We start from the raw sequence: 27655 nt of genomic DNA on the forward strand, positions 1-27655 counted from the left end.
AGCCAAAACAGGCAAGGTTTAGGCAAACCTTAACAGGCTAGTCAAGACAGTGAGAGCAGCAAATAACGGACGTTCACATAATGCCTTAGAAAAATATTAGTTCAATTACAAATTATAGGGAAAGATGTCAATGCAAATGGACAACTGTTAGTTATTGAAGAATTATTAATCACAAAGAGCCAAGAGTCAAGTCTGTATTTTGCAAAGGAAGTTCTCATGTTGCACAGCAGATACTGGAAAACTTGCATTCCTTTTCAAGGCTGAATGACAGTATTTGCAAACTATAATCTACTGCAGTGTGAAGATAGTAATAGTCAGCATAAATTTCATGAGTGTCATATTCTATTGCTGTCCTATATAATTTAGTTCTTTCTTTGCAATGTTTTTAAAAACCATATTCCTTTCTCAGCCCCTTCACAGGCAGTAATAAAAAGAGACTTACGCAAGGATAGCGGAAAGAGAAAGCATCTCTGCTGTGAGGTAGGACAGGTAGGAAATGATAAACACAAATCCCGGTTCAATGATTCTCACGTGCTTGGTGAAACGACTGACCAATGAGAGCAGGAATGCAAAGAAAATGCCAACCAGTGTTCCCCCCACGCTCACCACAAAGAATGACACTGAAAAACAAAACCAAACACAACTTAAGTGGTAGAAATATAATGGTTTGAACTAGTCCTCTTCTATTGTATGGCCAGCAAATCAGAGAAAATTTTGGAGGACATGTCAAAAATTATTTCTAAAATGCAACAAGATGAATTGCTTTGGACCACTTGGTATGCGAATGCAGCATTCTGTAGAAAAAAACCCAAGGTTACTTTCTGTAAGTCTCACTGTTTTAGGCTTATTCAAAACTCACTATTGAACAATTTTTTTCACATGTTCTGTAAACAAATGCTTTTCCAAAAGCATGTTTTAGAATATGCTAAAGTCATTGGTAAAACCTTGATTCATAAATCATGTCATGCTTGGAATGGGAAATAGTGACTAAATTTTTAGGTAAATAACATTTCTTAATTGTCACTGTCAAACATTACTTGATGGCAATCAGTGATAAGGAGTAAGAACGCCCATATGCAATCTCAACTTTCCTGGAATGCAGGGAAAGCATAGGCGGAAACTAAGGACGTGTTATAAAATACAAAGAAAATATGCAGAGCTGTCAAGTTTGGTGGTCTTAACACCTGAACTCCACATCCATTGAGCCTCCTCAGAAGAAAACAAATCTGATTAAGTTTCCCAAATACTCAGGAATATTAACTTAGTTATTTTCTTCAGTTGTTTGTCTACGCCACAGGAGTGTGGGAATGAGAGTGACAAGGGCTGATCCTTGGCTGAAAGATAACAGTTACTGATAGCATAATCATAATATTTTGTTTAAAAGTCTGCATATATATAACAATGGTGTGATACAGAATTCAATTCTACGCACCTATGCCTTTGACACATTCAATCCCCGTCACATTCGCTGGACCTATTGTAACAAAAGAGTCAAACACATTGTACAGCACCTGAAAAGAAAAGTAGACTAACTTAATGTTTGCTTCTGAATTAAGCCTATTAAAATAGTCCCATTATGGGCCCCAACATTATGAATTCTGAAATTATGTGTGACTGAAGGAAATTCTATCTGGAGGGAGAAGATTTTGGAGATTTTTGAATTTTTCAAATGGAAAAAATGCAGTGGAGCAAGAAGAAACAAAAAGTCTTAAAAAAAAGCAACTTTTCTTATTTCAATATGATGTCTATAAGAAGCTTTGGTATATCTAGATGTTTTTTCTAAAGCGCTTCTTACTCTAAAATCCAGGTATTTGGCAGATTTATTTAATTGTCTGTATAAGATAAATAAGATACTTAATAATATGCTAATAATAAGATTGGATTGGAATAGGTTAATATACGTAAAATAAGTTGAACATAAAAGAGAATAAATTATAATAATTGTACTAAAGCTTTAAAAATAATTACCTAACAGTGACAGTGCTGAAAGTAAAGAATTCATCTTACTCATACCCCTGCCTGAGGAGTTTTGTATGAGCCTCATTCTTGACACATGCCTGTCTAATCTATTCTTAATTCCTCCAGTGATGAAGGAGAGCTGGAGGCTTTCTCAGCTTTCCTTGTTGCAGCTAAGCTGGTTAATTCTTATCATGTTTACCCCAGTCATGGCATACAGGTTACTTTGTTCTGTAACAGTAGTCTTCTACACCTTTACATTTAGAGAATACTACATCATCCACTTTCATCTGTCCTCCACTCTTTCTTTTTCAAGGTGAGAACTCCAATTGTTTCAAACTTTCTCATAGGCTCTACTTTCTGACTCTTGATCGTGCTTACTCTTCTATTCTGGATTTTCTTCAGAGAGTCAAACTTTCTTTTGTATATAAAGTGAGTTCTTGTATTCATTTCACAGTAAAAAAACCTACTTTCCTTCTGAAAGCCAGTAGGATCAACTCAAGTTGATCCTTGAGTTCATCAAGGTTTTATTTTAATATTTGTTTCTGGTAATATCTCAAAAGTCCTAATGAGACTAATATCTAAGGGCAGTTAGGTTTCTCTGGAGGCCCCAAATGGCATCTTCAGTTAGGCTGCTGCCAGTGACCTTGTAGTGCCTTGCTGCCTAGGTTACAAAAAATTTAGTCATTGAGCTTTGTGAACATGTCTTACCCTCCTTTGGAGATACGCAGGAGCAGGAACAGATGATCCAGGAAGAGAACTGAAGCTGTATAGCTACTCAGTTGCATATCATCTTTCTGCCATAGGACTTCTGTGTCCCTGCCCACTAGCACTGCACTACAAAACTACTGACTATTCTATTCTGAGAAAAATTTTGCATGAAAAGAAAGAGTGTTTCAGTTAAAATTAAAACATCAGTAGAAATTTGTGATTGCTTTAAGTCCAGTAAAGTCTATTAAGTTTTTCTTTTCTTCCTAAATGCAAAAAAACCCAAACAAACCCAGAAATTAACATTACCAAAAAACCCCAAACCAAGTCAGAAACTTTCTAAAATGTCCCACAGTTTTTCCCAAACTGGGTTTTTGTTTTATATCTGTTTGATAAACATCTGATTGAACTAAAAGAGAGGGAACAGGTATAAGTACTTTGGCGAGTATTCTTATTCTCTCACTGTCAATATATCTGAGGTATGCATATAAATTATGGGCATAATGGAAATATGCAGAAAAGAGTATGTGCATTAAAAAACAGCAGCAAAGAAAGGCTTAAAATCCCTGGAACTAATTTCAGTAAGTCATGAAAGCCATACTTCAACAGCAAAGGCAAATAAAACACACACTTGAAACTTCATCCATGCTAGTGCTCATCCAACCCAGGACTGTATATTTTTATGTGGCTTAGGGGCTCCAACTAGCTTTCATACTCAAACATTTAATCTTTGTTTGTAAGCAAGACAGAGAACACTGTGAGCTACGCTACATTAGTCCATGAGTAGATATGCACAGTTGATACAGTAATTCACTTAAGTGGAAAATAAACTTCAGAGGAAACCCTCCAGAGTTTGGGTGACTTTGGGATATATTATTTACTTACCACAGTTACAGCATCATTCAGAAGTGATTCTCCAAAAACAATGATGAATAGAACTTCATTGACATGGACTTCTTCAAACACTGCCAGAACAGCTACAGGATCCACAGCAGCAATTAAGCTGCCAAACAGGAGGAAGTCCAGCAGTCCAGTATTCAGTTTGCCTTCAAAAGCAAAGCAAACAAACTATAAGCAGAGTCAGCTCTGTATTATCTATAGTAATGACAGACTCTGATATTGGAGATAATGCAAAATCCTTGAAAATAGGGATCCTAAGACATCAACTGGACAGCATGGCACAGAAACTACTTAACAAGTTCTGCATTGTGTCATCTTGTATCCTGCAAGGTTTGTTGGATCCAGAAGGGCCCATGTGGATCAAAGTTGATTCTGGGAGCAGTACAGTCCTGTTCTAATGGCAAGGCACTTGAGATAAGTATTTCCAGATCAAAACTGGTTTTCTATTTGTGTGTAGCATGGTTTATCTAACTTGAGTAAATTATCTCAGGATAAATGAGAACTGACAAAATGGTAAGAGGAATATAACAGTACTCCTGAAGTAAATGTTCCAAAATACTTCATGCTGCAGGCAAAATTTGACTCTTGGTCACTAAGAACTGCTACAGTGGGGCTTAGCTGCACTCAGTGCAGTTAAACACCACTTGTGGCCTCCTTATTCAAGTAGACATTCATTGACAGGTCCAGTTGAGCCACTTATTCCTAAATTGTGATTCAAGAGGCCACTGTTAAACTGTTCACAAGCGGACCATAAAAAGAGACGAAGGACTAAAATCTACCTCAACATATTTGTGTTGTAGCCCCTTAGGAATTTTGGCAATGATTTCAAAAGTTTTGGAACTACAAAACTCTGGTGACAAACTAACCCAGTATTTATTTACATTTTTAATTCTTCTTTTCATTATTAAGATTTTTTTTTCAATTATGCAAACAAACTGAGACAAGCATCACTATCATTTTAAAAGTAAAAGGGAGAGATACAAAGATTGCTTTGCTCAGCTTCCTAAATACCTTGCAAAATTTACCCTCTTCATGCAATCAAGAGTGGCGTCCCAGTCACTTTTTCTGGGGAACAGATTTTTGAAAGGGTAGAGAACAAAGTTCCCTTTGTGTTCATTAATGGATGGAGGAGGAAGCAAGGTTCACTAAAATGTGATGAAGCCAAACAGTATATGAGAAAAAGCAAAGGAGGAATATGTTGAGAGTTCATTCATTAGGACACAGTGCCCATGCCCCAAATTAATAGACAGTTGTATCAGGCATGATTTCTACAGGTGAGGGAGAAATCCATCTGATTAAATGATTTGGAAGTGTGAGTCAGACAATGACAGTCAGTAGCCGTAGCAAAGGATCAATATTGCCTGTAAGGTACTTCCAGAACACGGCCACTCCTCTAGCAAGAACTCTTACGAGATAGTTTTTCAAATTCAGAATGTTTAGTGCTCGGAAGGTAATTGAAACAGAAACTAGATTGCAAATATTTTTTGATACCAAATGGCATGGGCATATTTACTCAAGAGAAGGACACTTACATGGGATAGAAGTAGACAACACCCTGTTGTACATGACAATGGCCAATAATCTGGGGGAGCTGCAGAAGTACATATTCTCTTAGCTGCTGTCTGCCAATCAGAGCATCTACAGTGTTCTCCACACAGTTTATAGGGACCTTGGTAAGGCCCTGAAAACAGAAATTCATAGTTTGCACAGACATGTAACTACTTTATATTTTCAAAAAGAGAAATAGTCTTGTTCACTCTTGGACATATTGGGCTGTGAATGAGGGCTGAATCTGCCCAGTTTAGTGTGAGAGAGGGGTCGAAGCAGTGAGCTGATGTCTGTGCGAAAAGTTCTGAGAACAGCCTTGAACCTGAACCTAAATAATGGTTCCACCAAATGCTGTCCTTCTCTGCCATGCTCAAGGAGAACACAATGACAATAACTATCAGATACCAGGGTACAATAGAACATAAGCTTTTAAAATAAATTGGCTCACTGAGATTGCTTATCTTTTTTATGTGTTACCAATTATAATCATTGGTACATTCCTTGAAGACTTGCAAAGCTAGTGAGCAAATATTTATGGAAAGGTTAGGACACATCTATAATTCCTACAAAGCAGTGCCAAGAGGCATGGGGTTTCTAAATCAGACTTTTATATAGACTAATAATGCCAGTGATTTCCAAGTGATACATGACCATTGCTTCCTCCAGCTCACTAGATTCGGGAGTGACTAGCTGCCAGCAGTAACAGCTGAGCAAGGTAAATTTGCTGGGACCAGTTTAAGACTTCTACACACACTCAGCGTGTTGTCGCTATGACCTAGATCGTACAGGAAATTCTAAGTGTTAGTCACAACCACAATTACTCCGCGGAGAAGTGCTGCATGTGTTAGTTCTCAAGCCGATGGCGAACAGTTAGGTGCAATCGGCCAGGAAGATTTAGGATAAGGTATTTCTTCCTATTCAGTGAAAGCAGACTGGTATGGCTGTTAGTTAAGGTGCTGATCTTTTAATTTCACTTCTAAAGAAGGATTTCTTTGTTATAATCACCTTCTCACTTTTTCTTCTGCAAATTATAATATCTATAAGGATATTGAATACAAAGAGCTGCTTTTAAGTTTATTTATTAGGAAATCTATGTAATCCAATTTGGATTATGCGCTCATATTGATGGACAGTACTACAGGCCATTCAATGGTAAAGTTGGAAGTAATTTGGTTTTTGTTCATCTTAGTCTGTAGGGGATTTACATTCCTATGTTTTAATGACATTACTTTTGGCATTATTCACTCCAGTTGTAGAAAAAGTTGGGTAGAAACAATTATATGCCATAGAATTTCAACCAGAGGCTGCTACGAACTCTTCTAGAAATAGAATAACTCAGCATTCTCCTATCTTCAGCAAGTAACAACAGCAAGGCTTTTCACAAAGTGTGGTGCTAGATCTTGCTGGCATCTTGGAGGTCAACACAATGTATTTAGTGGATTAGTAAGTATGTGTCATGTGGATATTTTAAAGTCCTACTTAGCTTTGCTAGAGAATGACATAGTTTGAATCGGGGACAGGCTTCTCTGGCCTTTTCCAGAGCTGAAATTAGAACTCTAGTAGGTTATAATATGTCTTGATGGTAAATACAGGTCCCCACAATATACCAATTAATGCTCATTCCAAACATTTAAATTCAGTAGGCACATCAGTTTATTATTTGCCTTTGTTAATGTCCCTATTTTTAGCTTGTAGGGCTTTAGCTGTGACCTGCGGTAGGGGTTGATTCTCCTGTTTAACCGTAAGCTCAGAGTTCTAGTATATGCTGTCACTGAAAGATTTGAATAATGATGAAGCAAAACATGAAGCCATCAAATCCAGTTTTTACAGTTAGTTGAGAATTGTTTAAGGATTGAAGAGCAAGAGGAGAGCAAGAGATAAATTGATTTTTCACTTAAAATAAAATTTTTTGAAAAACACTTGGCTTTTCCATTTCACATGTCATAAAGAGGTCAATGCTTTCACTTTAATGATTTTTATCACCATATTTTTTAAAGTAATTATCATTCATTGTGTTTCACAGAACAGGATGTTAATAAAATATTTTTGGCCAGTTTTTTTACTTAGAAATTGTTCTAAGCAGCTTGGATATTTAAAGAAAGAAATGCTTGTCCAATCAGTTGCAATAGCAATATCCTTTTGTCATCTTTTTTGTTGCTGAAAACCTGTGTTTAACTATAAATGTGAAATTGTGGATGCAATATATTGTGCCTACAGGCTGAAAGCACATAAAACATCGTATCTTCCTATAAAAGTCAATAGTGTCTGCATCTGAGCTGTCACCTTTGCATCTTCTAAAGAAAAATTGTTACTTATAAAACAAGAAGCTGTGAGGGGACACCGCCAGGACAACTGACCCCAACTGACCAAAGGGATATCCTATACCACATGACATCATGCTCAGCTTATAAAGCTGGGGGAAGAAGAAGAAAGAGGAGGACGCTTGGAGCGATGGTGTTTGTCTTCCCAAATAACAGTTACATGTGATGGAGCCCTGCTTACCAGGAGATGGCTGATCAGCTGCCTGCCAATGGGAAGTAGGTTGCTCAAAGCCCTATTCAGCCTGGCCTTGAACGCTTCCTGGGGCATCCACAACTTCTCTGGGCAACCTGTTCCAGTGCCTCACCACCCTCACAGTAAAGAATTTCTTCTTAATATCTAATCTAAATCTCCCTTCTTTCAGTTTAAAACCATTACCCCTCAGCCTATCATTACACTCCCTGATAAAGAGTCCCTCCCCATCTCTCCTATAGCCCCCCTTTAGGTATTGGAAGGCTGCTATAAGGTCTCCTTGGAGCCTTCTCTTCTCCTGGGTGAACAACCCCAACTCTCTCAGCCTGTCTTCATAGGAGAGGTGCTCCAGCCCTCTGATGGTTTTTGTGGCCCTCCTCTGGACCCACTCCAACAGGTCCATGTCTCTCCTGTGCTGAGGACTCCAAAGCTGGACGCAGTTTCCAGGTGGGGTGTCATGAGAGCAAAGTAGAGGGGTAGAATCACCTTCCTTGACCTGCTGGCCATGCTTCTTTTGTTGCAGCCCAGGATGTGGTTGACTTTCTGGGCAGCAAGCGCACGTTGCCGGATCATGTTGAGCTTCTTACTCACCAACACCCCCAACTCCTTCTCCTCAGGGCTGCTTTCAAGCCATTCTCCGCCCAGCCTGTACTTGTGCCTGGGATTGCCATGTCCCAGATGCAGGACCTTACACTTGGCCTGGGTGAACTTCATGAGTTTTGCATGGCCCCACCTGTCAAGCCTGTCAAGATCCCTCTGGATGGCATCCCTTCCCTCCAGTGTGTTGACCACGCCACACAGTTTGGTGTCGTCAGCAAACTTGCTGAGGGTGGACTCAATTCCACTGTTCATGTCACCGACAAGGATGTTAAACAGCACCAGTCCCAGTACCAACCCCTGAGGAACGCCACTTGTCACTGGTTTACACTTGGACATCGAGCCGTTGACTGCAACCCTTTGAGTGTGGACATCTAGCCAGTTCCTTATCCACTGAGTGGTCCACTCATCAAATCCATGTCTTTCCAATTTAGAGACCAGGACGTCATGTGGGACAGTGTCAAATGCCTTGCATAAGTCCAGGTAAATGATGTCTATTGCTCTCCCCTTATCTACCAATGCTGTAGTACCATCGTAGAAGGCCACCAGATTTGTCAGGCGTGACTTGCCCTTGGTGAAGCCATGTTGGCCATCACCAATCACCTCCTTATTTTCCATGTGCCTTAGCAGAGATTCCAGGAGGATCTGCTCCATGATCTTGCCAGGCACAGAGATGAGATTGACTGGCCTGTAGAAGTAGTGAATGAATTCCTTGTTTTGCTTTGCTTGTGTGCACGGTTTTTGCTTTACTTATTAAACTGTCTTTATCTCAACCCATGAGTTTTCTCAATTTTACTCTTCTGACTCTCCCCCCAGTCCCGCCGTGGGAGGAGTGAGAGCGCGGCTGCATGGTGCTTACTTGTCAGCTGCGGTTAAACCATGACAGTCCATCATAGATGCCTATATCACAAACATCTGCAGTTATGTAATATGAGTTTCATATGAACAAGCCTGTGGTCTATTTCTTTCAGACTGGGATTTTCAAAGGACAACACAGATTTCCCTTAAAATGTATGGAACAGATATCCCAATCTTATGCTCAGTTTCAAAGAACCTAGCCCCAAATTCTGCTACTTCCCTGTGCTGGACCATGAGATAAGTTTTGAGGCTGGAAAACTCTACTATGTTATCTTCTGCAATAATCAGCTAATAGTTTCATTCTTATCACAAAAATGTTCTCTGCAACATCTGCAACTTCTGACATTTGAGGCACTCTTTTTATCTGGACTGAAAAGGAAGCCTGCGGTAAATTTCTCTGAGTCAACTTTGCACCACTGTGGTTAGAGAACACGGCCATGACTGGCTGTTGAGCCTTTTGTACAACACAACATACCCCTTGCAGTCTTGGAGCCACTCATTCAATCCAAGGTCACCAAGAGCAAATGGCCAGAGTGCACAGGCACAGCAGCACGCTGTACCTGTGCTGTTCTCAGCAGCACCCAGATGTGCCCTGTAAGTATTTTCTAGAACTCACTAACCTAAGAGAATTTTGTCCTAGAATTGATCTTGAGCTTCTTCAGTACAGGCACTAAAAAAGCATAGATAGGATGTCTGTTTCAAAACACACGCAACCCACATACAATGTGAATTATTATTCTTCAGGGGGCAGTACATATCTTGTGTGCCTGCCACACCGGCTGAGAAGACTAAGAATTGCTGTTCTGTGCCTCTTCTAGCTGCCCCCTGAGCTTATATTGTAGTATAACTAAGAGAGAGCGTGTCTTACATTTGCTACTCGGCTCTGTAAGTCTTCAGTTACAATTTCCAGCCACAGGAGGTAGAATAGAGATGTGTCATGCCTACATACCCACTCAGCAACCATTGCTTACTTAATATTAAAGCTGACTGAAGGAAGACAGTTCCATTTCACAATAACTTGGAAGGTTTCTATCACAGTAAAAAGAAACAAACCCTTCAGAGTATATTTTTGCCCAGATGTCCATTAGCAGAATGAATCCTGAGCTTTATCCTGAGAGTGTATGCAAACGTTTAGAGCAGGGAAGTATGAGAGACACAGGTTCAATCCCATTTGTGCTTGCTTCAGAGAAGATTTCTCAGATAATTCTTAAATTTGGTAAAAGTATTACAAATTTTTCACAATAAAATTGTATTTTTCTGCTGAAAAGAATTAAGTTGTAAAGTATCACCCATCTAACAGCTGGGATACAGTAACATTCACAATTTTGCCTTCACAGATCGAACTTACCCATTATTCCTGTCTGATAGACACCATAGAGAGATAAACCAGTTGTGGCAGCATTCCAGACTGTCCCAATGACAGCATACAAAAGGATGGAACCAAGATTTCCAAAGAACAATCTGTTTGGCATAAAATATCCAGCATCCAAAACAATGGGGGGCAGCAGATAGAAGAAAAATAAATCTGGTGTAAGCTTGAAGGAGGCAATGTGGTCTGCTGCCCATACAATGCCACCAAGGAGGAGACCAAGAACAATCAGCAGAGCACTCTCTGGAACAACACGAGTGACTTTGTGGGACAAGTGGAAAACTGCAAGGAAAGAGGAAAATAATTTGTCAGAATTTGAATGGAGAAACAATGTGAGAACCAACTGTTGTTGGTTCACACAACTTCACACAAACTTCCTGCTTTCATTGTTATTAGACCTAAAAGCATGCATGGAATGCATAGGATACATACAGTATCAGAACCCAGCCACTTATAAAATAAAATAAAATTAAAAGGTTTATTTTCAATTTATATGAAACCAATATTCCATGACATTTATTTCCTTTATTGGATTATCTTCTCCATAAAAGATCTGTTTAGAGAAAGATGGTGTTCTGTGCAAAGCTGTAAGCGCAAGACTGAAAAGTAATGGTAGAAATGCTGGAAATGTATGACTTTATCTCTGTATCCAAAAATACACCTCTGACCTCCCAACATTTGTCTTTAAAAATGATCAGCATACTAGCAGGTTTATTGGAGGATGGGAGAATGCAGTGGTTCAGCCTCAGGCGGCAACAAAGAACCACCTGCCGCTCTCTGGAGCTTCCCCCCAACACGGGAAGAATGGGAAGAAAAAGGCAAAACTCGTGGGCTGAGACAAAGGCAGTTCAGCAGCACAGCAAAGGGCAGAAGAAAACACCACCAACGCCACTGGCAGAGGAAGGTACAAACACGGTGAGGTACCACCGCTCACCGGCCGCAGCCGGGGCGCCCCCGCCCGCTCCCAGCGGCGACTTCCCGCCCCCTCCCCCGGCAGCTCCCGGCTCCAGGCTGGGCATGGCTCGCACCGCATGGGATGCCTCTGTCCCTGCCAGAGATGGGGAAAATTAACCCTGTCCCCGCCGGAACCAGGGCAGAGAAGAATACTCAAAGAAGAACTAGTTTCAAGACAACGCTTTTTAAATTCATGAAGAATATTGTACGATAACGTAGCCTGCAGCAGAAGCGGATTCACAGGAGATCCCTTTGGGGCCTTTTCCTCAAAATCTCCCTAGTAAACGTTTCAGTTAATTCAGAGGCTTTCTGGAGGAACGGGGGCTTTAATGGTGCCTTTTTTATATAAAGATATATTCATGGGAAATGATTCAGCAATAGGCTGCTTTCTTTTGTATAAAGTGTCATACAATCTGTATCTTACAGTAGTATGTCAAATCCATTAATAAAGATGAAAGGTGTATGGTACCTATTATAGAAAAACATGTAATGGGATGGTGCGGTAAGACTATTAAACTAGGAAATAATTAGAGGGAGAGAAAATTACAGAGTGCCATGGTGAATCTAAAGAGACAGAAAGATGGCGAGGCCAAGACAGAAAAAATATACTGTTCAAGGTGACAGAAAGACAAGTAAGACAGCAAATATATGAGGCAACATATATTTATAGTGCACTTGTTAGGTATCAGAAAAAAGAAAAAACACCAAAAAACAGAAGAGCAGAGAGAAGTCAAGTCTACAAAGCAAGTTGCAACATGAAAAAGGAGGAGGTTGCAGGGTGTTTGATAATAAGCACAGGTGTGCTAATTGACTTTCTTGGTATTTCTGTGAGCTTTTCCTTGAGTTTATCTTAAATATTGATGTGTCCCAGATGGTCTGAACCCTGGCACTTTGTGATACTGGCCAATAAATGGGATTTTACTTGTATAGCTTTGTGTTGAAAATGTGAGTTTCACTTTAGGAAGAAAATTCCACTAAAAGCCACCGAGTTTCTCCTGTTTGACCATCAGTCTAGAACTGTGTTGAAACTTTTACAACACTAATGCAAGTTAGCTCAAAACTAGTTTGGACAAGAAGCCATCATTAAGAATTACAGCCTTTTAAGGTATAGTGGAAGAATCTTTCCCATGACTATGCAGAGATCTTAGACCAGGTTACTTTACTGAAAGACCATTGTTTTTCCTCCCAGTCAAGTATTTGTCCTAGTCAAACATTTACTAGTTACATTTTAGAGTGTTTTAAGGGCCCCGTTCCCGAACTGTCTGTCTTTGTCTTGGCTGCATCTACACAGTCAATGTTAGAAGCATCACCCATCATTATAGTAGTACCACAGTAAGATGTTTCCTATTAGTTGCATAACCTCCATGGCCTCATCAGAATAGAAAACATGAGAACAGCCAGCCTGTACCAAGAATGAGCATGAATGTACATGTTTCTAAGTGTTTGTAGACAAGACGTGAAAACTAAGCCATGTTAGAACAGAGCTTCAGAGTGGAATTAATACAACAGCAATCACACATGGAAGCAAACTGCATTCAGTGAAGTTGGCTAAACCATGCCAGTTTTCTGCATCATCTGTGTCATGTAATCAATAGCTGAATAACACTTCAGAGAAACAAACACTGTGTTTTTTCACAATTAGCTTCCTCTCTTTATAATAAAATCCCTTGGGTTTGCATAAAAAAAAAAAAAGAAAAAATTAAATGAAGAAAGAAAAAGTGGTTACTATTTCAAGTGAAATTGTAGCATTTAACTTCTCAGAAGTCTTTCCTACTGATCATTCTTGATTCCTTGAATTTCCAGTCAGTGAATTATCAACTAATTTATCACCTCACAGAGTAGGGATTATCTCCTTATCCCTGAAAATGAATGCTGCTGAGCTAGTCTTACTAACCCAAGTCTGTTTTTCCTACTCTTAGGTTTGCAGATAAGCTATGACTACAAGAAGTTAAAGTTAGAATTTTAAAATAAACCTATGAAGACTTTTCAGAACCAGACATCTGGAAAAAGAAAACTGATGTCCAGATAAAAATTCATATTCTGTAGAATTCTTACGTTTACAACCCAAAACAATTTCTCCCGGTGAGTACTCAGAAGCCAAGCTGATTTTGGCTATAACACTGTCTTCTAGAAGCTGCATGTTCCCAGTGAATCAGCTACATCATATCTATCTGTGCTCCCTTTAAATCCAACTGACTGATTATTTTACAAGATTTTAAAACTATCAGCAATAAATTCTTCTACTCTGTTAGTTTAGGAATGCAGGCTGTGGACAGCAAAGTTATTGCACGAAATAGGGCTCTAGAGAAGTCTCTTGTCTTTTTTGCATTTGGCCCAAACAAAATCTGAACACCAGACTGTATTTGTTTTAGGGTAACTGGCTAGGTAACTCTGCAGGCAGATAGTATACAGTATGATCAGCAGAATCCTAGTGTCTATAAACATAGAAATATCCAAAAGGAAAATACCATAACTGATGAAATTCAATGAAATAGCTTTAGAGTAAAATGTAATTGGAACTAAGATTAATGTTTTAGTTCATATTTGCACTTAACAGTGATTGATTATTTTTCCTGGCTATGTACATGAAATATATTCAATCAAGATTGTACATTATGAGTAGTTATTACATTTATAGAATTTGATAGAGATGATAAATTAATTACAAATTCACTTCTTAATGTAGTTTTGGTTTTTTTTACAATTCATTATCCTGAAGTTATGTCCCTAATACATTCTTGGTGTGTTACAAAGTGACGTATGATAGTACATTCATTTCATAAAGTTTGCCTTTACTTACTTAGGAGAAAACCAGAAATAGTCCCACAAAATGAATTATGTCCCCATGACAAAGTAGACTTGGAAGCTTTAATTACCTCTGAATGTCTAGCATGACTAGGTGTTTCACGTGACTGAGGAGTAAATACAATCCAGCAATAATGGACAAGGAGTTTAGTGGGATTCTGTTGTGAAAGAAACTACAAATATCAGGAAGGATAGCATGCAGTGGTGCTCAGATAAATTACCCTGTGAGGGACCCAGAGGCGAAATTAAGTCTGTTTTCACTGCTGTTAATAATGAAAAGTGCATGTATATATTTTAATGAGGGGAAAGAGCAAAGAAAAATTGTAGCCAGTCCATGACATAAAAGAAATAACAGTGCACAGGCCAATCTTGTGATCTATAAATTTTAATATTTTCAATTTAGAAGTCATCTACATATGTCTAGGCACAGTATTAGTGAAAAAGTTAAATATATATCTTCCATTCAGTACATGCTAAACCTGTCTTGAAAGCAGATTGGACTGGCTAGTGGGTACACTGTGTTTAAATTCAAGCTGAGCATCACTGAGTTTGAAGCTTTCTACAAAGTATAAACATAAACTTCGTTAATGGAAATTTATTTGCATTAATAAATTCCAAAGTTAATTTCCATTAACTTTGTTAGCGTAAAATCAAGGCCCCAAAAACACTGAAATAATTTTTTCAGATAATATCACTGTCCCAGTAAATCACAAAGCCTACTGCATATTCACAGTATGGAACATGTCAGCAGAAAAATCAAGAACTGACTTATAATAATGCTAGTAATTCTCAAAGTTTCTTTTCTATGTATCTTTGGATAAAATTCAAGGAATCACAAAATAATTTAGATTATTAAGAGATTTTCAACCTCTTTTTTCATACTTATCATTTCCATAGTTCCCATGAAAACATAGATACAAATTTACAAATATTTCTCAGGTCCTCCTACGACTACTTGTGACAGGTGTGGGGTCTACCATATGCGTTTTTGCTAGTGGGTCAAATATGCACCAATAGTATGCTATTAGTCTATTTTTCAGTCTTCACTTCAAATTTTCATTTATAAAGATGAAGTTGTCATATTAAATCAAGCCATGAGCGCTTCTAATTTGAAATACAAAACTTGATTCTCTGTAACTGGTGAGAATCCTTGCCATTGACCGAAGTGAGAGCAAAATGCTGCAAACTTTTCTTCGGGATTCTTTACATTTACTTTACAGAGATGCAAATAATAATGTCTCCAAGGCACTATATAATAAAATTCCTGTAATGGCACAACATAGAAGCTGCTTAAGAGAAGATATAAATGAATTCCACAAAAGAATATTCTGCCCAAAAGGAAAATCTTTCTACTAAACATCTTCTAGGAGTTGGACTCTGACTGGCAAGCAAGAAATTTTCGTTTCTTATCTTATCTACCTGTTCGTGTTCTCCTTAGCATTATAGAGGGGGAATTCTGTTTAAAAACTGTTTATTTTTACCCTTTCTGCATGATGGGTTTTTTTTTTCAGTAGCGTCTTCTGCAGATGTATGTCATTACTTAAAAAATCATAAGTCTGAAATATATTCCAATAGCACGCATGAAAAAAAATCTGCTTTACCTTGCCTGTATTATAGCTCGAAGTATAATGGAATACCAGTTTGTGAACTAAATGAGACAAGTGTAGTTGGGCAGTAATGCAGTCCAAAAGCCTCTGGAAATTCTGATTATTTTGGTCTACCTGACTAGGGAATGGTCACGTCGTCTAAAACATAATATGGAGCATACATTTTCAAGAAGGGATCATTTTGCTTCCACCATCTCTAAAAGGAATGCATCCCTGCCCACTCTCTTGCTCCATATCTCCACGCGTTAGTTGCAGCCAGTTGGTGGATCACAGCTCAGACTAACCAGCTGCATTTGCCATGTGAAGAAAGAAGCATCAGTTCTGTAGAAATGTGTGATGTGGCCTATGCAAGCCCCTGGGCAGAGATTGCAGCATTCATGGTGTAGGAACTGTGTGTAGATGCTGGGGCAGAGAGAACCATGTATTTTCTCTCTTTTTTCCCCCTGCTTCTCTGCAAACTCCTTTAAAAGGTTATTTTTGACCCTTAGCCTTTGACAGTTTTTTTCTCATTAAGCTGTATACATAGGAGATCCAGATAGTCTGACCTCCCCAATATCGAAAAAGAAGCTGAACAATCGCTGTTTTAAAGTTACATCTAACTCCCGGTTTACTAATATTCTCATATAAACACTGATCTTTATGTGGTGCCCTGTCATGATAGGGCAACGTATGTCGGTTTCATTCTGCGCATCACCTGGTCCAGACTAATAGTGAATGTTTCTGAAACAGTACAAACTCCTTAGGAAACTTCACTGTTGCAATTGTTTAGAAAAATTACTTAACAATAATGACTCTTAGTGTTTCTCTCTTTACTTTTTTTTTCCTTTTTCTTTTCGTTTTTTTTTTTTTCTTTAAGGAAGGGTAGCTCTCTTCCATGCTTAAGTCACCTTGTCTGATGGGCAACTTTCTTGATACTTCTGCAGCTTTAATTGCAAATTTCTCCAGAGATTTTGCTACTTGTCCTTAAGTATTTGGTGTTAATTGCTATCTATTTCATATATTTGTTCAAGAGCACGGTCTTCTGATAAGTCCACTTTCTACTTACTCCACTCTTCTACTAAGAGAAGGTTTTTGACACAATTTCCTGTGTAATGAAGTTTCCTGTATTTATATTTCTCTTATCTTTTGTTATGGCTCCCTTTACTTCTCAGCAGTCCTGCCCACCTACTAGTTCTCTAATAAGCTTCCTGCACTTGCTATACTTGATTTCTTTATACTCATACGTCTTTCATTTTCTGCTCCATCTCTGTGACGCTTTATTATTTTCACACATCACGCCAGTTTTACATCCCTGGGCATTGACCTGAGTTGTACTGGATCTCTTTTTTAAGATCTCCTTCATGACTTGACTACCTAAGTTTTCTACCCTTGCTGCATTACCAAACGCAGCATTTCCTGCGTGCATAGCCATAGGCATACCTTCCAATTAATTACAGTTGCTTATGTAGCCCGCACAGAGGATCTAGGAATGTTAATTATGACCAATAAGAACTAGAAGAGCTATTTGGTTGTGTAGCCAGACTCTCCTTATCACACCACAACATTTAATGATCTGACAATTTTTGGATGATTTTTGCTCCAGCTAAGCCTATGTGAATGCACACAAGCAGCCCTCATCGCATAGTTAGAGACTTAATTCTGATTGCTAGCCTGAACTTGTTCACAGCTATTTTATATCCATTTTCCTTTCTAACAGTGATATCAATTTTCTTAAATAGTCCTTTTCCCTTAATACCAAATCCTTCATTTCCTATTGTATAAGCACAGAGAGAAACCTTCTCTTTTTGTTGCTTGTCTTTGGTTTGTTAAACTAAGCCCCTTATTTTCAGCCTTCACTTCAGCTCTCTCTGTCTGTTTCAATCTGAGTTCACATTTGTGGAGTCATCGGAAATACAGACTGCATTCTGCATGAGTCAGAGTAGAACCAGGTCCAACAGCATTAATAATTTCCTATCACAATCTATAGTTCAGCCACATCCTGGATTCATTATCATCACATTGGTGACTTACAGTCATCCTGTATTCACTTCATACAGACGTATACCTCTCTTCTTCTCATTTGCAGCTTCACGTAGAAATTCTTGTCGTTGTTCCCTGAGTGAAACTGCCCTGGGTACTACTGTATTTCATCCCTTCCCCTAGTCCTCAAGATTATATGTGTTTTTCTAGTACAATAGCCAGAGCTACACGAATACTGAAATGTATTCCTAGAGAAATGCATCATCAGAAAGGAATAGGATACCTCAGTATCCTTCCTTCAGTAGGATACCTCACCTCTTTTTGCAGTGGTAATTTAAAACAAAAAAATAAACAAACAAACCCCTGCATAAGACCAGTCCAAAAACCTAAACCCTAGCGACTTCTACAAATAACTTTCTTACAATTTCATTCTTTGTTTTGTCTTTTCATTACCCACCCAGTAACTGTTCTACCCCTTGTCTTATTAATAGATGACTTTAGGCCTAAATCAAGGGGAAAAAAAGTCTCCCATTGTTTTCTAAGAGTGGTTTGGCTGAAGCAAGGATTCAAAGCATTAGGGAACTGCTTTTCTAGTCTGTCAGGAAGTGTTTGAGCAGACTCAACATGGCTGAAGCTGATCATTATTACTTGTATTTGCCTTTCTAATCTTTATCAACAAAGTGCACTCAGGGTTTTTTTCCTGGTCAGGACACTGATAGCATATTTTATAGTCCTTTAGATTCTGTTCTGTGGACCTTGCAACAATGGTATTTAGCAAGTCTTATGAACTGATTTTGCCATTTTGAATTGCTTATATACAAGTGGTACAAAACCCTTAAGGAAAAAGCTTTTACTAATTTCTTCTAAACTATATTACTTAGACACAAATTATTTTATTAATCAGTACCTTATGCTTTTACCAGTCTAGCAAAAATGTAAAGATTTATTGAAAAAACTCATATATTTTATATCTCAGAGCTATTTTTATCTGAAAAATCTCAAAATATATAATATACATGTATTGTGTAACAAGCAGTAAAAAACACTTTTGATGCAGGTCCTTGGCTACTGTCTTAAAATATACTGCATGAACACCACTATTAATCCTACTCGTACTTAATCTTGGATATATTTTTCCTAAGCAAAGCAGAAAGTCCTTCATATTTAACTTGTTTAGATGAACTGGTTTGAGTTTGGTTTTATCCAGCTCAAGAAAGCTTTCTTTATTTGTCACATATGTAATGATCGCCATTCGCAAAGTGTACAGCATTGTAATGAGCTCATTAAATGGGAGATTTCAGGTTGCTGTTCTTTGTAGGTGAACAATTAACAAAATATGTTAGCAATTAAAAATGCAACCAACATACAGGTCAGGGTTCCCAGTTGATAGGTCATAACATAAAAAGATAGCCCCAAGTCAAATTCGAAGAAGTGTGTGAGTAAGCAACTATTACCTCTCTAGCACTTAGAACATAATGAAGTTTAAACAGTCAGGTACGGTTTATCATAATTATGCCAAATAGTTCTTTTTTGAAGGAGCAGTCCCACTGCACTGCAATTGTGGTAGCATTTGGGCCTTATGGAACTGAATGGCACTGAAAGAATGGGAACAGTCAAAAATAATATTTCAAAATGAGAGCAAAGTACGCATTAGAAACTCCTTGAAGTATAGTAGAGGATATAAAACAGGACAGCAAAAGTGTCATAAAACTGCTTCATTTCCTATGCAAAGATATTAGAAATAAGTTTGAAAGACAATCTTGCTCAAGTTAATATTCCTCACAGACTGAACTCAGTTAAGGGTTCCTATGAGTTTTTTTGTGTTTAGGATGCTGTCAGTACAAGATAATCCATACTGAACATAAATATAAAGAAGCACAGTTGAAGGGTATTACATACTAGAGCTACTCTGTGCACAAAAGAATAACAATAGTATGTTTTGGTCATAACCTCTTCCAATTCAATGTTAAAGGTTCAGCCATAACCTTAAGTAGAATTCACAGTAATTTTCTCATCGCTAAGGTAGTTTTGACTAAAGTAATTGCCTGAGGTCTAAAAATCCAGCTGATTTTACAGTATAAATTAAAAAATAATATGGGGGCATGAAAACAAGCTAAAATTTACTTTTACTAATGGTATACATTACAACTGGTCCAGCGTTAAAATTATCTTCAAAAATTCACTGAAATTTATTGACAGATAGTGAAAGCAATTTTTTATTTTTAAAATACCAATTTTCCACTAAGATGGGGAGAACTGGGTTAAATAAAGAAATGCCAAGAAATGCTGAGTTAAGTCATTTCACACTGAATTTTAGAAACTTTTTTCCTTTTGACCTTCACTTTAGTATGATAAATGAATTAAAACAAAAGTCTCCCTTTGGAATGTTTTGGCATTTGCTCATACAGCTAAAGAACTGCAAAGAAATGGATTACTAGTAATACGTGGAAACGATTGTTCTGGTATCATGATAAGTCGCATAAAAAATTACCAAAACCTGAACAGAAAACAGAACCAGTTCTTCTCCTTGGTTCAGGTCCACTGTACAAAGAAGAAAAAGAAAACGAAGAAGAAAAATAGTATAATGAATCCCAATAGTCGGTTGAAACTCTGAAGGTTTCATTCTACTATAGGGACTTCCTGTGCTTCTGGAGTACTGCTTCTTGCAGGGCACAGTAAGGACTGCTGCCTGTTAGAAGGGGCATAGGGGACGTAATTAAAGCCTAAGGGCTAGGGGAAATAGCTATGAAGCCTGCTCCAAGTCATGGGGTAGGAAAGCACGTTTTTCAAGCCTTGGTAGACTGCCTTGCTTCCTCCCCCCTACATTCCACCCTGGCAAGTTTTTAATTAGTACAACTGGAATAGCATGGAATTACAGTGGAAGTATTCCTGATTACAGCAGTAAATTAAATAAGCATTCGGGTATTCATATTTAGCAGCGACGCCCACAGACAGAAAAAAAAAACCAAACCCCACAAATGTCAAGTAGCTCTTGCTTAAAACTGAAAACAAACTTCATTTGAGAGAAATTAAGAAAACATACCTGGCTAGTTTCCACTGAAAGTGAATACTACTGCGCACCCTGCGAGGCTTCAAAATTTTGCCAGTCTTTTGTTGGAGGAAAGACCCCAGCATCTTGATAAGAGTTTCATGATGGGTTACAACTCTTGTACGTAGCTTCAGAAACTCAAGTATGTTGTTTACATTTTCTAGGAATTCGGTAATCTCAGATTTTCTAGATGAGGTTATTTTTCACTAAAAAGTTAGAAATGCTTTTAAGAGAAACACTCCCTATTGCAAAAGGTGTCCAGAATTACAACAGATAAAGGATAGAGTCTTTTCCTAAGATTTTTACAGGACTGTGGAAGCTCCTCAGTGAAGGATTTGGGATTCCAAAGCTTTTTCAGGAAATAGAGAAGCAAGTAAAAACTTTTTTCTGTAAGAATGCTGCTGCTTGTCACTCACCTGTTTCTCCATAAACAGTTCCCTTTGTGGAGTTTCAGTTCACGACAGAATGGCTCTTTTAAAATCAGTTGTGCTAGTCAGAAAGAACATGGTAAGGAACTGAGCAAGGTGGTATGTGGGAAAGAAAAAGGCACGGATTCTTGTGTTACAATACTTGCGCACTACTCAGTCTATTTGTTCCACAAAAGGTTAAGAAAGCACCATTTTCACCAATCAAGCCTGGGAGTTTCTGGCTTAGCCAATAGAGTGCAGAAAATGTTACATGCTTCCTTACTGAATGGACTTATTCCTGACCATAAAGGAAGTAGTTTTGCTCAGAAATCCAGGTACATGGCTTATTTTTCCACAAATTTACGAAGAGCAAAGTGGAGCTTAATGTCTATCACTTTAATTTTTTCTTGCCAATGGGTCTGAGATATTGCTGTCATTCAATGTGCTTTAACGTGGCTTTTGATTTTTGTCCTTGCAGCTTCTCTGATTAAGTAATATGTTAACTCTCATACCTTCATTATCTCATTTGAGAGATGAAGTACACAATGATAACAGCAGGAAGAACAGTGTCCTATAAGTAATGTCCTTATACTGCAATATGTAGTATGTGGAAAATAGGCTTGATATTTCAAAATAGGGGAGGAAGGTGATGATGAGCCAGCTGTTTTTTCATTTATGCCTTCATGTTTTGAAGTGCATACACAGGGAAAATGAGAAAGGCTAGCATGGAAAGGGAAGTTCAAAGGACATTATTTTAAACTGATTTTCCATAGTGAAGAAAAAAGAAGGGAAAAACCCAACTGACTAAAGCTGTATTGGAAGTAGCTCACAACTCAAACCTTTTAGTTACCGAAGATGACTGCTTGTTTCAAGAAAAAAAAGAAGTTCCCAGATACAAATCTCTTCCTAACTAAAAAATAACATCCCACAATGTCACACACATAGACTAAACATGATACACAGGATTCTTTGCTTTATATAGGAAAATATCCTTTGTCTAGTCAGAGCCCTTCTGACATGGGATAAAGATTTTGCATGTATTCCCAAAAAGATCTGTGCAAAAATTCATTTTTAGGGAGCAGTAAGAATTCAGCACGAATCATAGAATCATAGAATCTTCATGGTTGGAAAGGACCTTTGAGATCATCGGGTCCAACCATACACACACAAAAAAAACCCCCTACAGTCTCTGTCACTAGAGCATGCCCTGAAGTGCCACATCTAGACGTTTCTTAAATACCTCTAGGGATGGTGACTCAACCACCTCCCTGGGCAGGCTGTTCCAGTGCCTGACCACTCTTTCAGTAAAGTAATTCTTCCTAATGTCTAATCTAAACCTCCCCTGCCGCAGCTTCAGACCATTTCCTCTGGTCCTGTCGTTATTCCCTTGGGAGAAGAGGCCAACACCCACCTCTCGACAATCTCCTTTCAGGTAGTTGTAGAGGGCAATGAGGTCTCCCCTCAGCCTCCTCTTCTCCAAGCTAAACATGCCCAGCTCCCTCAGCCTCTCCTCACATGACCTGGTCTCCAGACCCCTCACCAGCCTGGTAGCTCTCCTCTGGACACGTTCCAGCACTTCAATGTCCCTCTTGTACAGAGGGGCCCAGAACTGAACACAGTACTCGAGGTGAGGCCTCACCAGTGCCGAGTACAGAGGCACAATCACTTCCCTGCTCCTGCTGGCCACGCTATTCCTGATACAAGCCAGAATGCTATTGGCCTTCTTGGCCACCTGGGCACACTGCTGGCTCATGTTAAGCTGGCCATCCACCAGCATCCCCAGGTCCTTTTCTGCTGGGCAGCTTTCCAGCCACTCAGCCCCAAGCCTGTAGCACTGCTCGGGGTTGTCGTGACCAAAATGCAGGACCCGGCACTTGGCCTTATTAAACCTCATACAGTTGGCCTTGGCCCATCGATCCAGCCTGTCCAGGTCCCTCTGTAGAGCCTTCCTACCCTCAAGCAGATCAGCACTCCCACCTAGTTTGGTGTCATCTGCAAACTTACTGAGGGTGCACTCAATCCCCTCATCCAGATCATTGATAAAGATATTAAACAAAACTGGCCCCAAAACTGAGCCCTGAGGGACACCACTGGTGACCGGCCGCCAAGAGGATTTCACCCCATTAATCACAACTCTCTGGGCACGGCCACCCAGCCAGTTTTTAACCCAGTGAAGAGTACACTTGTCTATGCCATCATTCGCCAGCTTCTCCAGGAGAATGCTGTGGGGGACGGTGTCAGAGGTCTTACCAAAGTCCAGATAGACAACAACCACAGCCTTCCCCGCGTCCAGAAGGCGGGTCACGTGGTCATAGAAAGAGATAAAATGTTAGACTTAATACATGCACAGTAGTGCTTCTTTTTGTGTTCTGTTGACACATATATATGAGCTAAACTTCAGCAGAATCATAGGATCATAGAATAATTTGGGTTGGAATGGACCTTTAGAAGTTGTCTAGTCCAACCCCCTTGCAATGAGCAGGAATATCTTCAACTATATCGGGTTCCTCAGAGCCCTGTCCAACCTGATCTTGAACATTTCCAGGGATGGAGCATCTACTACCTCTCTGGGCAACCTGTGCCAGTGTTTCACCACCCTTATCATAAAAAATTTCTTCCTTATATCTAGTCTGAATCTACCCTCTTTTGATTTAAAACCATTACCCCTTGTCCTATTCCTACAGGCCCTATTAATAATTCTGTCCCCATCTTTCTTATAAGGCCCCTTAAAGTATTGAAAGGCCACAATAACATCTGCCCAGAGCTTTCTCTTCTCCAGGCTGACTACACGCAACTCTCTCAGCCTGTGTTCATAGCAGAGGTGCTCCAGCCCTCTGAATGTCTTTGTGGCCCTTCTCTGGACCCGTTCCAACAGGTCCATGTCTTTCCTCTGCTGAGGGCCCTAGAGCTGGATGCAGTACTCCAGGTGAGGTCTCACCAGAGTGGAGTAGAGGTTCAGAATCACCTCACTTGATCTCCTGGCCACACTTCTTTTGATGCAGCCCAGGATACAGTTGGCTTTCTGGACTGTGAGTGCATATTGCCAGCTCATGTCTAGTAAAGGGAGTTAAATGAGAATAAAAATGAAAGCTAAGTGAGAGAAAGTTTATAACTGAAAAAAAAAATTATATATGTGGATTTAATTCTAAAAGGATTAGTGTAGCATCTTCATATACATGTAAATGCCAGGATAGTCTCTAGAAAAAAAAATATGCTGGAGTGGAAAAGCATCAACCTGACAGAAAGACCTAGCTGAACTGACACTGCTTTAAACCAACCATAGATTAAAAAAAATGCAGGTAGGTAAGTCCTGCTGTTGTTCTAAAACAGAAAGTACTGTGAACAGCCCAACTTCATAATTTTTTGCTAATACTGTTTCTTTCATTAGTCTCTTGAAATCCCGTACCCGAATATACTGCTAGTCCTGATAGGGAGAAAAGAAACAGATTAACAAACGTCAAGACACAAGCCAAGTTTCAATTTTCTTTAAGTCTATGGATTCTCCACTTTCTGACATGTTCACTAGCATCAAAGCAATCATATGATATACAGGATATATTTTACTATTTTAATTTCAGTTATGAGAGTTTAGTTTGTCAGCAACTGAATGTGCTTGATGGTTTATCTGTACTTCCATTATATTCTTAATTGATAAGCAGTTCCCAAAGTATGAGGTTCTCTACCAGGCTTCTTTCAACCCCAGGTGCAGATACTGTGTTTTAGGCACTACAGCATGAATGCTGCTGCTGGCCGTAGTACTACTTCACTCGACTATAATCATAAAATGTTTATTAGATGAGGGCATATAGACAAGATTCTACTGACTTTCAACATGTTGGGATCCTCCATTATGTGGCAGAGAACACACGCTACACCAGGCAGTAAGAGGAAAATGTATCTATGGACCATTCATCCTTACTTTTGGGTAGGTGTTTCCTGACATGAGAGCTTCAATACCCATACACAAGCTGAGTTTCTACTACAGTGGCAGGTTTATCTTGGACTGGTTTTAATCTTTACTTCTAAATCACAATAAACAGAAGGAAACTTCATACTTCCTCCTGCTGTTTTTACATCCTCATACTTTCAAACACCAAACAGCACTATTCAAGTGAACATGCCTTGAAAACTTTGTTTTTTAGTAAGGTCAACTATGTTGCATTTCTCAGGAAAGGCTGAAGAATTAAGGTGCTCTATTGAGAGCTTAAAAATAATACTTTTTTCTCAAAAACTTAGCTTTTCACTTAATTACCATTTTCACATGTACATGTGAAATACCTGTACATGTACGTGTGCATGAACACATGAAATACATGTACATGAATCACAAGTACAAATACCAGTACAAGTATTCAAGACATGAAAATAAGATGTACTTCTGGTTACTGAAATGCTAGGGAACATAAGGTTGCCAATAAGATTGATGTATTATGTACTAGTGAATTGCTGCTCCCCTTAACTCCATGATAAATGCAACAGGCTTTTTTTTAGACTCATATAAAGTGTAATAACCTCATCCTCAGATCAGAGAATGTCTGAAAATTTATTGAATTAACTTGAGGGGTGAGGGGAGAGGGAAGGTAAATTGCAAAGCATTTATCTTTCACTGACTCCAATGACATATGTGTCACATTGTGAAGAAAAAAAAAAAAGCGTAATTTCTGAACTTGCTATGTCCTTTATTTCTAATAAAAAATTTTGAAGAGTGCAGTCCTTTTTTGTAAATATTATCAAGAAAAAGTAACAAGACCAGTCTTCTCTTTCCAGACACTTTTACTGCATAAGCAATGTAAGTTTTCAGCACTACAGAATACAAGTTTCAGGCTCTGTTATGGATACTACACAACCACTTCACTGGCCTGAATGAGCTACCACCTTCCTTGTTTTACAACCTATCTTTTGTTCTTGTCTTGAATCATATGACTTTGCTACATGAGAGATTGTGCAACACAGAAGTAAAAAAAAAAAAAAAAGTAAATACTAAAATAAAAAAGCACTTCAAACTCTGCAACTGTGGATAGCTGCATCATACCGTTGGTTTTTTTAACCTGTTAGGTATAATCACGCACAGATCAGTAACAGTGCAACAACTGGCATATATATAATCCACCTATAAAAAGCCCAGATAAAATGAAGATTTATAGGACTATTTGGATGAGACAGAAAGGCGGCTCCCTGATTTGAAGCAATACTTAGCATAACATTGAAGAGAACAAAGTGATGCTGATTATTCGTCTTGTCTAGGAAATGCCTCTTAGCAGGGAAACAACTAAGCCTTGCTATGCATGTTCCTTTCATACCTGTAAAAGGTAACATTCTCTAAAATACACTGTACTCCACATCACAACACGTAGGCTCACTGGATGAGTCCCTCTGAGGAGAGATTGCCCAAGAGTAAAAGCTATCCTCTTGAAGCTCTATAGATCAAAGTCTAAAAAATCTTACATTGCTAATTCATGATAAGAGATTATGAGTAATGGACATATTGATAGAATCTGTCACGCAGTAGTTTATGACAACATCCTTTAATTGAATGGAAAATATGTTAACAGAAAACCTCTGACGATAATCAAATATTTATCTTCTTTGTGATAATAACAAAACAGAAATTAGGAAAATAAGAAATTAATTCATTCATTTATGAGACACCAAATATAAATATGTACATAGTTTCTCTTCTTTTTCCCTCACAATCTAATTACTTCATTTTTGTGCAACACAGCACTTTCATCTGTAGCTTCCATCCTGCCCTTTCTCTCATAGTAGTTTCTGTCCTACTTTTTTCATTATTGATCAGTGCACTGATCAACACAAAACTATTCATTTTTTTAAAAATGCAGACTACATTACTCAGCTTGTTACACTAGCAAGATTGTGCATGCAACTTAAATTCATTGTTTCCCTCTAAAAATATCTATGATTGCTTTTCCACATCACATCTACGGTAGCAAGCATGAAGAAACATGAGAATAAACACAGTATTTATGCAATATTTCTACTTAGAAAAAGAATATGCTATCCTCCACTAATGATCACCCATCACAACTAATCTAAACAGGTAACTGGGCTCAAAATATCTTCATCTACACTCCAGCAATGTATCTTGACAAAAATATCAGTTCAATAGTTCAAATGACCTCCTATCCAGAGTCAGAGCTTGCAGAATTTTTTGTGAAGTGAAATGAAGATAGGAGACAAATAAGTACCATATAAGGAAGTGCTAGGAGACCACCATAGCCATAACTATCATGGACTTGAAAATTTCCTGGTCCTTCCTGTAGGAGAGGAAAGAACCGTAACAATGGAATACCCACCCACATAGTTTTGCCTGAGTTTCTTTTATTTGTTTGTTTGGTTTGGATTTTTACCTTGTTGGGTTTGTTTTGGGGTTCTTTTTTTAGGTGAAAAAATGCAGCCTTCTTGAGAA

At 38.6% G+C, this 27655-nt stretch overlaps 1 protein-coding gene across 3 annotated transcripts in view; it reads right to left on the minus strand.

Moving 5' to 3' along the window:
- SLC9A3 (solute carrier family 9 member A3) overlaps positions 1 to 27655 on the minus strand; it is a 59410-nt gene that overhangs the window by 21755 nt on the left and 10000 nt on the right. For all 3 annotated transcript variants that reach the window (XM_063325697.1, XM_063325698.1, XM_063325699.1), the window contains exons 2-5: positions 10427 to 10729; positions 3550 to 3710; positions 1433 to 1511; positions 443 to 620 (exon numbers count right to left, since the gene is read on the minus strand). In XM_063325697.1, coding sequence (XP_063181767.1) covers positions 443 to 620; positions 1433 to 1511; positions 3550 to 3710; positions 10427 to 10729 — 721 coding nt within the window. The remainder of the gene's footprint in view (positions 1 to 442; positions 621 to 1432; positions 1512 to 3549; positions 3711 to 10426; positions 10730 to 27655) is intronic.

Source organism: Chroicocephalus ridibundus, chromosome 2, assembly GCF_963924245.1.
Source record: "Chroicocephalus ridibundus chromosome 2, bChrRid1.1, whole genome shotgun sequence".
Classification (NCBI taxonomy): Eukaryota; Metazoa; Chordata; class Aves; order Charadriiformes; family Laridae; genus Chroicocephalus; species Chroicocephalus ridibundus.